This window comes from Coffea arabica, chromosome 5e (genome assembly GCF_036785885.1).
Source record: "Coffea arabica cultivar ET-39 chromosome 5e, Coffea Arabica ET-39 HiFi, whole genome shotgun sequence".
In the NCBI taxonomy this organism is placed as follows: domain Eukaryota; kingdom Viridiplantae; phylum Streptophyta; class Magnoliopsida; order Gentianales; family Rubiaceae; genus Coffea; species Coffea arabica.
In genome coordinates, this window is record NC_092318.1 from 54,488,599 (window position 1) to 54,501,172 (window position 12,574).

Below are 12,574 nucleotides of genomic sequence, written 5' to 3' on the forward strand. Positions count from 1 at the left end.
GCAGGCAATTGAACGCAACATTTTTGCTTTTTAAGTCTGTAATGCATCTCCAACAAAACTGACAAAGATGCAACCAGCCTTCCCGTTTGCTATATATGACAAAGTTGGCAACAAGATATTCATCCAGAAACGAAGCATCCCATCCATGTTGTGGAAGGGACATTAATTGAAAAGAATCCAGAGAAAGAATAATGCTGTTCCACCGATCCAAGCAAAGCCTCATCAAGCTGTCCCAATTCACATGACTAGGAAGGACACCAGATTGCAAAACCTACTCTACTTATTTGACCTTCTTGATGAGGTTAGATGTTCGGAATTCTGCATCATCCCTGATGAAACTCCACCAAATGAAGGTTAGAGGGACAGTTGTGGCGTGCCAAAGAGCATGTGCATCAACATATCCTTTGTATGGAGGGAAATCATATATCTCCAGAAGCATTGCCAGACCACCTCCTACAACCACAATCCACAACTTCCAGCGCGAAGGATGATGAGTCACGCCAGCCCACACTGCCCAGACAACAAGCTGAGTGACAGCCATTACAACGCATACTTGCATGTTCCAACCTGAAAAGAAAAAAAAAAAAACATAACAAGTTATAATCGTTTCAAGCCAGAGAAACTGATAGCAACAAAATGCAGGTGAACTTGGTAGGGAAACCAAAACCGGGTGGTTCATACCATAGTCCATTTTGTAGTTGTTGAGGTACAATATATGGGTGGTTATGAAGGCAAGAAGAGGTGCAGCAACCATGACTCTGCCAGCCTCATCCCTAACGTTGAAACTTCTTAATATGGCCAAAATAAGAGAGTATCCAAGTAAGGCCACTGCTGATGAGTAGTCCAGCCTTTCTGTTAACACCACATCCCTGTGCATAAACAGGTCAACATGTATACTTAAATTGTTGGTGCAATAAAAGCTGTGGTATCTGCTAACCAAATACTCCTGCGCAACTTGTACAGGATCAGTGGTCAGTGACACAAACAGCCCAATGAAAATGAAGAGATTAAGATGCGTAATAGGAGAATGCACTCTCTGCCCCAAGTAGTCACTCACCGACTGTGGAAAACAGCACTCCAGAACCATGAGTTCATGGATAATAATGCATAGATGTGCCAAAGGCCAGTAAAATCATAATATGGTTGCTTGTCTTGCTTTAGCGGCAGCTTGTAGTGAAGAAGGATGAAGAAGGACAACCAACCATGGAAATGCATTGCAAGGTTGAGGGCAGAAAAGGCTACAGAAACAGGCTCCTGAACCACAAAAGACACTTATTCAGATGCAAAAAGAAAAACAAGGGTCACGGGCAGCTTCCCTCTGAACAATATTTTCATTTCCCATCCACATCGTGAACAATCAATTGCATTTACTCGCCCCCTTAAAATCTATGAAACCTCAAAATTACTAATGCTGTGGAACACGATTAATGAAAAGATTAAGTTGTCGCTAAAAAACATCCATACAAACCACAGGACTTGCTTTCAGAAATTGGTTAGTTCTGCACTAAGCATACCTGTAACTACCGAGATTAATAACTGTCATCTAATGTTAACAGGCCTGTGTGTTTGGATTGTAAGTTATTTGAGATATTTTTACTGTAGCACTTTTTGTGATGTGATGTATGTGAGATAAAAAGGTAATTGGGAAGATAAAAAGGTGTATTGGAAATTGTAATGGTGATGTAAGCAAATATATTTGGGCAAATAACTTACAATCCAAACACACTCGGGTAAAAATTGTAAATTAATTTATAAAGAGTCCCACTGATTTCATCAAGTACCTGAATGCAATTTAGATATGGCTGTTAACTCTTACAATTCAATACTTAAATGGAACGATTCAGTAGAATTAACAGTTTCACAGAGAAATGCAAGAGGCAACTATACTTCAGGAGGGCAGATTGCATGTTCTAAAAAATGCAAAATTTAATATAGAAGATAATTAAGTTTCCTTCCATCTCCAGATTTTTTTGTTGTATTAGGTCTTAAAGTACAAAATATTACAAACCTGAAACCCATAGAGACGTCGGAAGGGCCATTTACCATGATATTTGACAGGCCCTTGATTAACTGCTGCTCTTTCTTTTTCTCTCTCAACCATGCAGTGGTAGCGGCAATCACTTTGGCAATCCCATTGTCTCCAATGCAAGAAAAGAGGTTCTTGCATATACCATGGGCCATCAATTGAAGAACCATTCAACAGGAATTTACAATTTGTAAAACATCTTTCTCTGACACATCCTGTAGTTTCACATTCTCTGACACAATCCCTGAATCCCTCAAAACAAACGCACCTCAAGAAATTCAATATATGTATTTCAATTGCATTTCCTACATTCTTCTAATTTTGCAGAAAGTAGTCCAGCGTGACAAGGCTAGCAAGTGCTCAGAGAAACTCACACCATACGTGAGGAAGCATGACAAAATAACACTCATCTTTCTAAATAACTGGACTTAACTTATTGGTAAAACAAAAGAGATAGAAAATGCATATAATAACACAAAGCAGTGTCCTATTTTAACTGCATTGTACATGCTACCATGCCAGAAACTTGTAGCATCTCAAAGCTTGTGAATGACATACATGAAAAAAGCCCATATGATGAAAGAAGCACAATAAAATTTAATTCCAGTAAGAAACTGGACAAAACGCAAAAATACTAATGACGTGGAACCATTTTTTTCATCACTTCAATCAACTTCAGAACCATAAACACTTGCAACGAATTGTATTATATGGATGAATAATTAATGAAAAGACTAGGTTACTCTTCAAAAATTTTCAAAAAGTGTCCTGCACATCTATCTTCTAAATTAGGATTCAAGGATGAGGGTTTTTTGGTATTACTTTTCTTTGAACTAAAGTGATTTCAAAGACTTCTCTTCGAAGGACTTCAGCTGCAAGGAGTGATGTTTTAGATCAAAGAAAAAAAATGAAAATTTATGTGATGTAAATTTTCATAGCGATAATAAGAAATGGGGAAAGATTACCTGTATAAGGGGTCAGCATCACCAGCACTAGCATCAAGTACTCCCACAAGACAAGGAAGCACTATAATGAAGGTGATCCACCGAGGATCCACCATCTGATTCAGAGACTACTCCAAGTCAGGAAGTAATTCTAATATGAACACAGGAGATGGGACAAAATTCAGACAAATTAAAAGATGTTTAAAGCTGAAATTTAACAGTATGTAGAGATTCCCTAGATAATTTTTGTTATTCACTCCAGTCATATTTCAGTTAATGAACAAAATGACGTAACTATAGGAGCCATCTATAAAGCTCATCCATGTAGCATGCATGAGAGCACAAATATAGCAAAGAGACTTTACAATTGTGGCTTATTGGAAGTGTCTTACACAGAAGAAGAAAGAAAAACAAGTTAAAATGCACAAAAGACATTATCAATATCCTATTAAGCCCATCTATCAAAACAAATTCAAGTATCCAATTATCTTGAAAATTTTAGAATACTGTTCCCTTCCAATGCCTCATTTCAAAGGTCAAAACACCTAAACGCAGCAAAAAGGCATAGAACCTTAAAAAAGTCATGCCACTTTTAAAGTCAATTGTACTTCCCGTCCTCATCCACACAACTCTAAGTCTATTGAAAAGAAAAAACCACAGACAAGCAAGATTGAAAGGCATGAAATAGGACAAACATACATAATCTTGCCAACTTGTTGCATAGTTTAATTATTTTCAAGCTATACCCAAAACTGAAATAGTGGATCAGTAGTACACACTTTACAAGATGAACTAACTTATATCGATGCTAAGAAGCTTCATTGTGAAGGTCCCAATTTTATAATCTTACTTAAATGTAATGCTAATAGCATGCACAGCAACTAAGTTTGCTTTCTTAATACTTTCAAAAATTTTCAGGTTCTGGATCATTTTTCTAATTTCTCACATTTGGGAGCTCAATTCCAACCTATAGTGCTATTCAATCAATGCTTATTGGGTTCTTCAATTTAGATATTCAAACAACTACTATCCTTATTACATTCACAAAAACAGCAAAGAAAGCTCAAGCATCCCTATTACATTTGGCTTCAGCTCATATCCTCTTCAACATGACACATACCCAATCTCTTAACCGGCTCACCAAGGAAAGAACTGTCAGGCCGACTGTCATCCATACCATACTTCACCATCTTCATGAATTTACTTTACTTCCCAAAACTAATCCAAGGGCCTTTAGTTCCAGCTAATAATCACAAGGCTTTTATGTTAGAGGTATTTTTCCTATAGTGCAACCCTTATCCACCTCCAATATATATTTGATTATAGTAATGCTGCAAAACTACCAATACAACCATAATGACCTGTCTAGATAACTGTTGTTGCAGAGAGAAAGAAAGAGGTCGGCTATTAATACACTCTGCTTACAACATATATAAATAAAAATCACGGATCCGTTCTACCATCCACATTAGTCTTATCTTCTATGCTCATACAGATACTATTATAATTCTCCAAGAACGAACAGCAATTTACATATAGGCCCCGGGAAGAGATTTAGAGAATCAACATTATTATATTGCTACCCTAAAAGGAAGTAAGCAGAAGCTTTTTCCTTTTCTTTTATTTGATTTTCCCCTTTTTTTGGGAATTCCTAGAATTGGCATCTAGCAGAAGTTTCCTCAAATCCGCCACAGCCGACAGATCAAGAAAGTTGATAACTTTTCCGTATAACCTAACTTCGACAAATTTAATAATTTCTACAAACTGAGATGCGAATATTTAATACAATATCAATCTTATGAACCAAAACTATCCCAGTAAGGGCCACTTCATCTGAGAGAAGCCCAAAAAATTTAATCTGAAGATTTTCCATAGGAAGGATTCAATTTTGAGAGAAGCCCAGACGGTAAAAAAAATGCTAAAATAGACCGCCGGACATAGATATGGGTGTCAAAGATTACCTTTCGACGATAAATGCAGGCACCAGAAAACAGAAAGCCGAAGCAGCATCCAACGATTACTCTGCTGGTTGTGGCTTGTGCAAAATTTTAACGGGAAAAATAAAAATTTTGAAAACGGGTATGGACGGAGACATGGGCCGTGTTACTGTATTGGTTTTAAAAACCAACCTATCACATCCAATACTAGGAGTTAACCACAAATAGTGGCCCAAATTTAAACCGGCGCAAATGTATTATGACCCTGTTTGGGAGCGTGGTGATTTTGTTAAAAAAAAAATACTTCTGAATGATAGAAGTAAATTATAATATTATCCCATAAATTTCTTTTAGTGTTAAAAAGCACTTTTAACAAAAAAAATTAAATTTGGTGTTTTAGAATAGTTTCTGTGTTTTAAAGAATAAAACATAATATCTAATCATTTTGTCCTATAAATACGTTAATATGTTTACAAGATTTATAAGCTCACATTAGCCAATGCAATAAGCACTCATATGCATGCATCCAAACAACACACTTAAACACTCACTAAGTACTTTTATTCAAAGTACTATTGAGTAAATTATTTTTTAATAACCTACTGCAATTTCAAATGGATAATTAGTAGTAAACAAAGTAGCACAATATTATAGGCACTGCCATTTTTAATAATGTAACTCCATATCTTTCATGTATTTTTGCAAAAAATAAATAGAATAGAGCTAGAGTGTTATTACAATAATTGAAGTACCATCACAAAGTTCAAAAAATTGAAACACGTGAAGCAAAAAGAGAAAGTTGTAGTTGTGTTCAGATTCAGAGATTTGACGAAGTATTTGAAATTCTTGATTGTGTAGATTATTTGAAAAGTATTTAGATTTGTAAATCACTAATTATTGTAGTGTTCAAAGTAAGTTCAAATAATAATTGCATTACAAACCTGAATAGCTCTAAACAACCTAAAGGCACAAAAAAACCTTCAAAAAATTCAAAAAGATTTCAAATCTTTCATCAAAACCCTCAATCCACGTGCAGCATAACAAAGCTATGGATTTCAAATATTTTGACTAACGAGACAAGGGTCCAGTCAATTTCCAATGATCAAAGAAGAGACGATATAATGCGAAACTTCACCTATAAACTCTAAAGAAACCATCTCTCTCTCTATCTCATTAAACCTAGTTAGACTGTATTCGTTCTTTTTTCTCTTTGAGTGGTTAGAACCGGAGATTAGCAGGAAGAAACTATCAGTTTACATATTTAGTTAAGAAAGAAAAATTATTCAAGATAATAAGCCCTAAGTCCAAATTCACACTTGGAATCTGAAAATTGCAACTTTGATTCTAGTATTTAAGTTTGTAAACCTTTGAAAGTAAAAGTTAATTATAGCTAAAAATTAAATATATGGAGTCCAGAGTTTGAAAAGAAATACAAAATACCAGTTTTTAAAAGTGACATGCAATTTTTTTTTTTTGTTTTTATAAAATTACAAGGAACCCGCGATACACTTGGAAGAAATTCATATGTAGTTTTCTAGACCAATACCAGTTTTTAAAAGTGACATGCAATTTTTTTTTGTTTTTATAAAATTACAAGGAACCCGCGATATACTTGGAAGAAATTCATATGTAGTTTTCTAGACCAATATCTCACTAGCTCGATTGCAATATATACAAACTCCAACTAAATCCACTATTTGGATTGAATATTATTTAAATTAATTTGTTAAATTAATACTATAATACTTTTTGATGTGATGCAAGTAACATTAAAATGTAGTTACAAAAATAAAAAATCGATTTGAAAATATATTTATGATATAAATAAAGCATATTTTTTCAAATAATAATACTCCATCCAAACACATTACATTGGACAGTCAAACGGTACTAGCTAATTTCAAACGTTGTATAAGTTTCAACCTAAAGCTGCAAAGTCATCAACATACTAACAGCTAGAGGTGGCAATTTGTCCCAAGTCCCAATGGGTTACCCATGCCCATGGGGACTTTGGGCGGGATGGGTACTGAAATTTGATATTGGATTTAAAATGGGACAAATCTCAATTGTATCCATTAATTAATGGGAAATCTTGGGAAATACTTGGGTACCCATTGGGCTCAAATAGCAAGGGCTCCGTTTGGATTAGTTATTTTTGGGGGGTGTTTTTGAAATATTTTATTGTAGTAGTGTATATGAAAAATTTTTACTATAAAATTTTTTTTTGAAATATTTGATATACTAATATGGATGGGATATTTTTTGAGTTATTGTATATTACTGTAATATTGTATTTGAAAAACTTATTTTTTGAAAAATAGCCAATCCAAACAGAGTCTTAGATTCAAAAATTATCTTTAACAATTTTTATAGTCATACCAACGAATATAATCTAGTAGTCTTCCTAGTCATTATCCACAAGAATTTCCAGCATTTCAGTCAGTTTAGACCTGTCATCTTTGGACAATGATGAGGATAAATATTCAACACCCTAAGTACCTTGACCATCTTGATGTATGTTGGAATATGGCTGTATATATATTTTTTCCTTTATTTGTTAATCCAATTTTTGGTGGGAATCCTGAGTATAAAGCACTTGCATGTTTATTTAATAAAACTAAAAGAAATTTAATAAATCAAAAATATTAAATTTATATAAAAAATAAAAAATGAATTAAAGGAAAAAAAATATGTAGAAAATAGATTTGAGTATTGGGCGGGATCAATCTAAACCCATCCCAAAGTGATCTCGCCCAAGTTAGTCCCAAAACACATATGGGTAAGGTTGGATCCAAACCCATATGATTCGGTTCCATCTCAAACCCAATCAAATCCCGCCCATTTTGCCACCTCTACTAACAGCACAAGAGATCAATGCATGCATCAAAGATATGGACTTAATACATGTGAAGGGTTCGATTTGATTTAGTCCTCCTTTCTAGATACTATGCTCTTCATCTACTTGCACATATATATTCTGAACATGACTTGTCGTGTTCTATTAATAACTGACTTCTTTATCTCTGTAATTGTAAATACGTACTGATCACAACGACCTTAATTAATTGGGTATAAAATGAAAACAAAGCTTCAAGCGTTCATGTAAGTCAAGCATGTATATATGGAGAATTTTAAGACAGACCAGTCTCGTAGACAGATGATCGATTTTGAAGGCTCATAGCATGCGCAGATCATATCATCACATTATTTTGAACCCGTCCAAATATTGAATATGAACGTCTGCATACACAATTTATTTTCCAATAAAAGTTGTAATTGATGTACCATTAATTCTTTTTGGTAGTTGATGCGTGCAATCAATAAATGCACCCAAATTCAGTTAACTAGTTTTTGTATCATGCTCTGGCAAATTTCTTTTTGTACTAATTAAGTATCAAAAGAGGGAGAGTTCTAGTGACAACCATCCTTCTATAGAGAAATTGTTCATTACCGCTTTCAGTTCATAAATAAATTATTATGCAAGAGAAATCGTGGTAATCATTGGATTGATACTTGTGTAGAAGGTGTATTATGGTGAATGATTTGTAGACTCGGTTTGGATTTAAGTTCATAACGCCAATAAATGTTCTAGTAACGTACGTAGGCTTGAAGAAGTCCAAGGAAAGGAAAGGTCAGGTTGAGAGTTGGACAAGTATCCAGAAACCAATTCAAGCCAGGCACACCAATACTTTTGCCGGCTGATTTCTGACATACATTAGTTAAAAATTAAAATGAAACCAACCACACAAAATCCACAGAAAAGAAAAGGACATAAAACATAACTTCAGGCTGCTAATCAAGTTCTAAAACTGAAGGGGCTGGGATACCATCAAGGTTAAATAGATCAGTATTTGTACATCAAAGTAGCTAGGGGGGGGGGATTATAGACTCAAACATTAATTAATTTCTACATAACATATATATAAATGCCGAGCATTATTATATTACTTTTAGTTTAGGTCACAAGGCAATTTAGGGTACTGTTACTAATCTTCAAAGCGAATAGCAATTAGAAAAACGTTGGACCGGCACCAAATTCCACCATTGACCTCAGCTCATCCCAGTCGCCATGTTTCAAGAAATCCGTCGCGTCTGAACTGGCAAAGCTTGCATAAGATGCAGTAGTTGAGGATGGAGCTTGAGAAAATGAGCTTAACTGGCTCATCAGCAGCTGATTTGTAATATCAACGTGGCCAAGCCCGTGAACACTATTATTATTATTATTGATCAAGGGTTTCTTGTCATTCTGTCTTGTAATTGCTGGAGCAACGTTAGCACTGAAGCTAATGTAACTTTGCCTAACATTATCAAACTCCATGCTGCATGTTTTGGAGCTTGCATCGACTGCATTGTTCAGTCGCTTGCCGGATATTTCTTTCCAGTCGGGCGTGCACTTCCTATACGAAACATTGCGCTTGAATATTCGACACAAGGTCCATACTTCCTGCATAGTTTTTAAATCCCATGATATTAGTATATATTACAACGAACACAACACTGTATAGATAAAAATGCAACTAAAGTGAATTTATTAGTACTAGTATGATGAAATTCCATTAGTTGTAATGAGATCATGATCAGTAGCAAGCAAGCCAGGTAGGTTCTTACAGCTTCTTGAGCAATGTTTTTAGCATCAATGTGCTTGGTGCTTTTGATATTGTCATGTTCAGCTGGAAGGCGAAACTCATGCATCATCCAATCAGTTTTGGTGCCTTTTCCTGCACTTCCACGATAGTAGACCAGCGACTTCTTGAGACCAATACAGTCACGACCTTCTCCACCGGCGGAGTAAATAGGTCTGTCTATTCCAGTGGCCTTCCAAAATCCGGACCCCGTCACTCTATTCGGTCTGATGCTGTTCCTATACTTTCTTCCTCTCTTGCAAAAGAAGTACCATTCCTTGTCTCCCACATTACTCGCTTCTGAAAATTTAATAGTTAACAATTATCCGTAAATTAATTAGCAGCACAAGATCAAGGGATCATAAAGAAAGAAAGAATATGCATGTGCATGCGGTGGAATCAACTGGATACAAAACAAGAATGGAAGATTGTTTCCACAAACTACTTAGTTTCCACAATCTACTTCTAAGTTCTAGAGCGCTACAAAACAAGAGCTTCAACTATGAATGGAAGATTGTTTGACATTGGTGATTTTTAAAGAACTGCCACTAAGAGAGAAGAAACTTCAACAAATGGCGGTTGAGAAAATCAATAGCTAGCTTGGAGCCTCGGAGGCTCAGACTAAATAAAACCAATCTTCTTCTGCTCTAGTGAATTATTCTACGTCGATTAAGTCAAAGTGAAAGCCTTTGCAATCTTTATGGCGAAACCGAAAGGTAAAGCAAAAATTATGAAGAAAGAAAAAGGCATTTGAATTTCTTGTGGCCGGTGCAAATATATCAAGCTACTTCGTATCTGATGTATTCTCATTATTGGAGGTCATTTCTTGTTGGCCTGTACAAATACATCGAGCTACCTTGTGTGTGATCGATCACTTCTCATTTTTAGGGATCATTTTACAGAGAATGTATCTTTACTCTCGAAAGTTGTGATATCACCAAACTGGTCGTTGAAAAGACCTTATTCTCTTGCAGTCTTTGATTTATCTTCTGGATCTTGATTTGTTTTGAAGCATACTACAGGAAAGAAAATATTGAAAATAGCAGGAAAAAAAAAAAAGCACTATCTTTTACAAGCTAAATCATACTATAATCGCATGAATACCGGCTATGTTTTCATTTCTCAAAAGGTAGCCAAGTTTTATTAGTTTTGCTGGGCAATTATTCTACTATGAAACTGCATAAAATTATACAGATCACGGAAAGTTCCCCCTCATCCCCCTCCCCCCACCCCCGGAAAAAAGAGAAAAATTAAGACCCAAAACAAATTAAAAACCTAAGCTACTATTATTGATACCATATATAGAAAAAGTGAAGGATATGAAAATAATCTTGTAGGTAGCTGTAGTATGACTTACTTGGAAGATCCCATGGATCATACTTGTAGATGTCGATCTGTTTAATGAGTTCAATACTGATAGGTTTCTTCCCAACTTTCCTTCGGAGATAGAACCCTACAAGTTCTTCATCGGTAGGATGAAACCTAAACCCTGGAAGCGGAACATCATCATCTTCATCTTTGCTATTTGTTGTCACTATGCTGCTCATGGTTTCCATTTCCATGGATTCTTTACAAATTTGGTCTCCTTTTTAATTAATAGTAAAGAGATATGATGCTCTCCTTTGATTGATCCCTCTGTCTGTATTGACTTTATATGTGCTGGTTAACTTTTGACGTTGGAAGTTGGAAATTGGAAGAACATTCTTGTTCTTGTTGTGTATATAATAGATGCAAAGAAAAGAAAAGGGTGATGTAACTCGTAAAGAGTTTTTCAGATGGTGTGCTGTGCTCGGTCAAGTCTTGAGTTTGACTTGTTTGTTCCAAAGAAAGAAAGGAGGTGATATTACTTCCTTGAAGAAGTCTTCAGTCTACGATGTGCTAAACCACAAGTTATCCATCATTGTGAAGACTTGAAAATATGTAGCAATACAAATCTAATCAAAAAGAAAAAAGGAAAGGAAAAAAACAGAAATGATCAGATCGGAGTTAAAAATAACTGAGATCACACATATTCTGGTCAAATGAGTAGAAGTACAAATTTGCTGCTTGACCCCGGATACTCGCACTCGCACTCTTACTCTTGTGGTTTTAAGTTATTGTCGGCTGAGCTGCTCTCTCAAATTCGAGGTGGTGATGACCATTACCCACCATGTATTTCTCCGTAGTATCACCAGTTTTGACACCATACTTGAAAGATGAGATGGAATGACGCATAATTTCCGGAGTTTCAAAAATTACTCAGATTTGGTAGTTAATTTAACTTAAAATTGAAGTCCAAGATTTTGAAATTTGTGTACGTACTTAATTTGAAGAAGATGAAGTTATAGTCTTATGGCGGGTAATGTTTTGTCAGCAGGGCCAACAACTACTGGTGACTCCGGTTGGAAGGTTAAAATTGATCATTAAAACGTGCGTATGATGGAACAGCTCAAAAATATTTTGCATGCAAGTGATAATGGCAGTTCCGTGCATTTATAAATCTACTATGCGGACGGGAATATTTCCGTGGCATGCAGCATTCAGGAGCCATACTATGCGTACTCGGAAGGTTTTCTAAACTAAACACTTTGATCAAACTAGTGCAATTAATTAGATGCATTAATTATCTGCCCAGATGGAGAGAAGAAGATCAGTAGCATGCCATTCCAGTGTCAATATTAATGATCTCTTGAATTATAACTCTCGATCAGGTACATTAATTTCTTATCTCCTTCTTTCTTTTTCTTTTTTCTTTTTTTTTTTTTTAAATCTCGGTTATAATTTAATTTATTTGTTTAATTTTTTGGTGAAGGATATAAAAGAGGGTCTCTCTTTGATGTAAATTGCTATGAAAAAGGGTTAAATATAATGAAGTTGGGAATTGGATAGGTGCAAGCAAGAGCCAAGAGCAGAAACCAGAGGTCAAAATGCGTGGTGGGAATGGGATACGACGAGGTCTCTGAGGACCTTTCTTCTTTTTTGCCGTAAAAAGTCAGCACAGTGAAGAGTTGATTGCTGTCTTTGGATTCTCATTAGAGTTTCAAGCTCTCACAGATGGATGGATGG

The 12,574-nt window shown here is 35.4% G+C and overlaps 2 protein-coding genes across 5 annotated transcripts; both read right to left on the minus strand.

Annotated features, from left to right (window-relative positions):
• Positions 1 to 3: 3 nt before the first annotated feature.
• Positions 4 to 5,096, minus strand: LOC113688358 (uncharacterized). Of its 4 annotated transcripts, none has more exons than XM_027206163.2 (6): positions 4,932 to 5,096; positions 2,992 to 3,086; positions 2,009 to 2,270; positions 1,058 to 1,254; positions 682 to 869; positions 4 to 567 (listed from the first exon to the last, which is right to left on the minus strand). In XM_027206163.2, the coding sequence occupies exons 2-6, from the start codon at positions 3,084 to 3,086 to the stop codon at positions 281 to 283; spliced, it is 1,029 nt and encodes a 342-aa protein (XP_027061964.1). In that variant the 5' UTR covers positions 4,932 to 5,096; the 3' UTR covers positions 4 to 280. The 4 variants fall into 4 exon arrangements, with proteins under 4 accessions (XP_027061964.1, XP_027061965.1, XP_027061966.1 ...); XM_027206164.2 differs by having other exon boundaries at positions 2,992 to 3,121; positions 4,932 to 5,089; XM_027206165.2 differs by having other exon boundaries at positions 2,992 to 3,098; positions 4,932 to 5,082.
• A 3,612-nt stretch (positions 5,097 to 8,708) lies between these two features.
• Positions 8,709 to 11,341, minus strand: LOC113687764 (transcription factor JUNGBRUNNEN 1). Its single transcript, XM_027205298.2, has 3 exons — positions 10,887 to 11,341; positions 9,516 to 9,829; positions 8,709 to 9,351 (listed from the first exon to the last, which is right to left on the minus strand). Exons 1-3 carry the CDS (start codon positions 11,089 to 11,091, stop codon positions 8,917 to 8,919), a joined length of 954 nt encoding a protein of 317 aa, XP_027061099.1. The 5' UTR covers positions 11,092 to 11,341; the 3' UTR covers positions 8,709 to 8,916.
• Positions 11,342 to 12,574: the final 1,233 nt, after the last annotated feature.

Excerpts from the sequence above, each read along its gene's own strand:
- LOC113688358 (XM_027206163.2), bottom strand. The coding sequence starts at position 3,086 with ATGGTGGATCCTCGGTGGATCACCTTCATTATAGTGCTTCCTTGTCTT. Across the intron at positions 2,271-2,991 it reads GATGCTGACCCCTTATACAG|GGATTGTGTCAGAGAATGTG; the intron begins GTAATCTTTCCC and ends TGAGGGATTCAG. Across the intron at positions 568-681 it reads CAACTACAAAATGGACTATG|GTTGGAACATGCAAGTATGC; the intron begins GTATGAACCACC and ends TTTTCTTTTCAG.
- LOC113687764 (XM_027205298.2), bottom strand. The coding sequence starts at position 11,091 with ATGGAAATGGAAACCATGAGCAGCATAGTGACAACAAATAGCAAAGAT. Across the intron at positions 9,830-10,886 it reads TGATCCATGGGATCTTCCAA|AAGCGAGTAATGTGGGAGAC; the intron begins GTAAGTCATACT and ends TTAAATTTTCAG. Across the intron at positions 9,352-9,515 it reads AAAACATTGCTCAAGAAGCT|GAAGTATGGACCTTGTGTCG; the intron begins GTAAGAACCTAC and ends AAAACTATGCAG.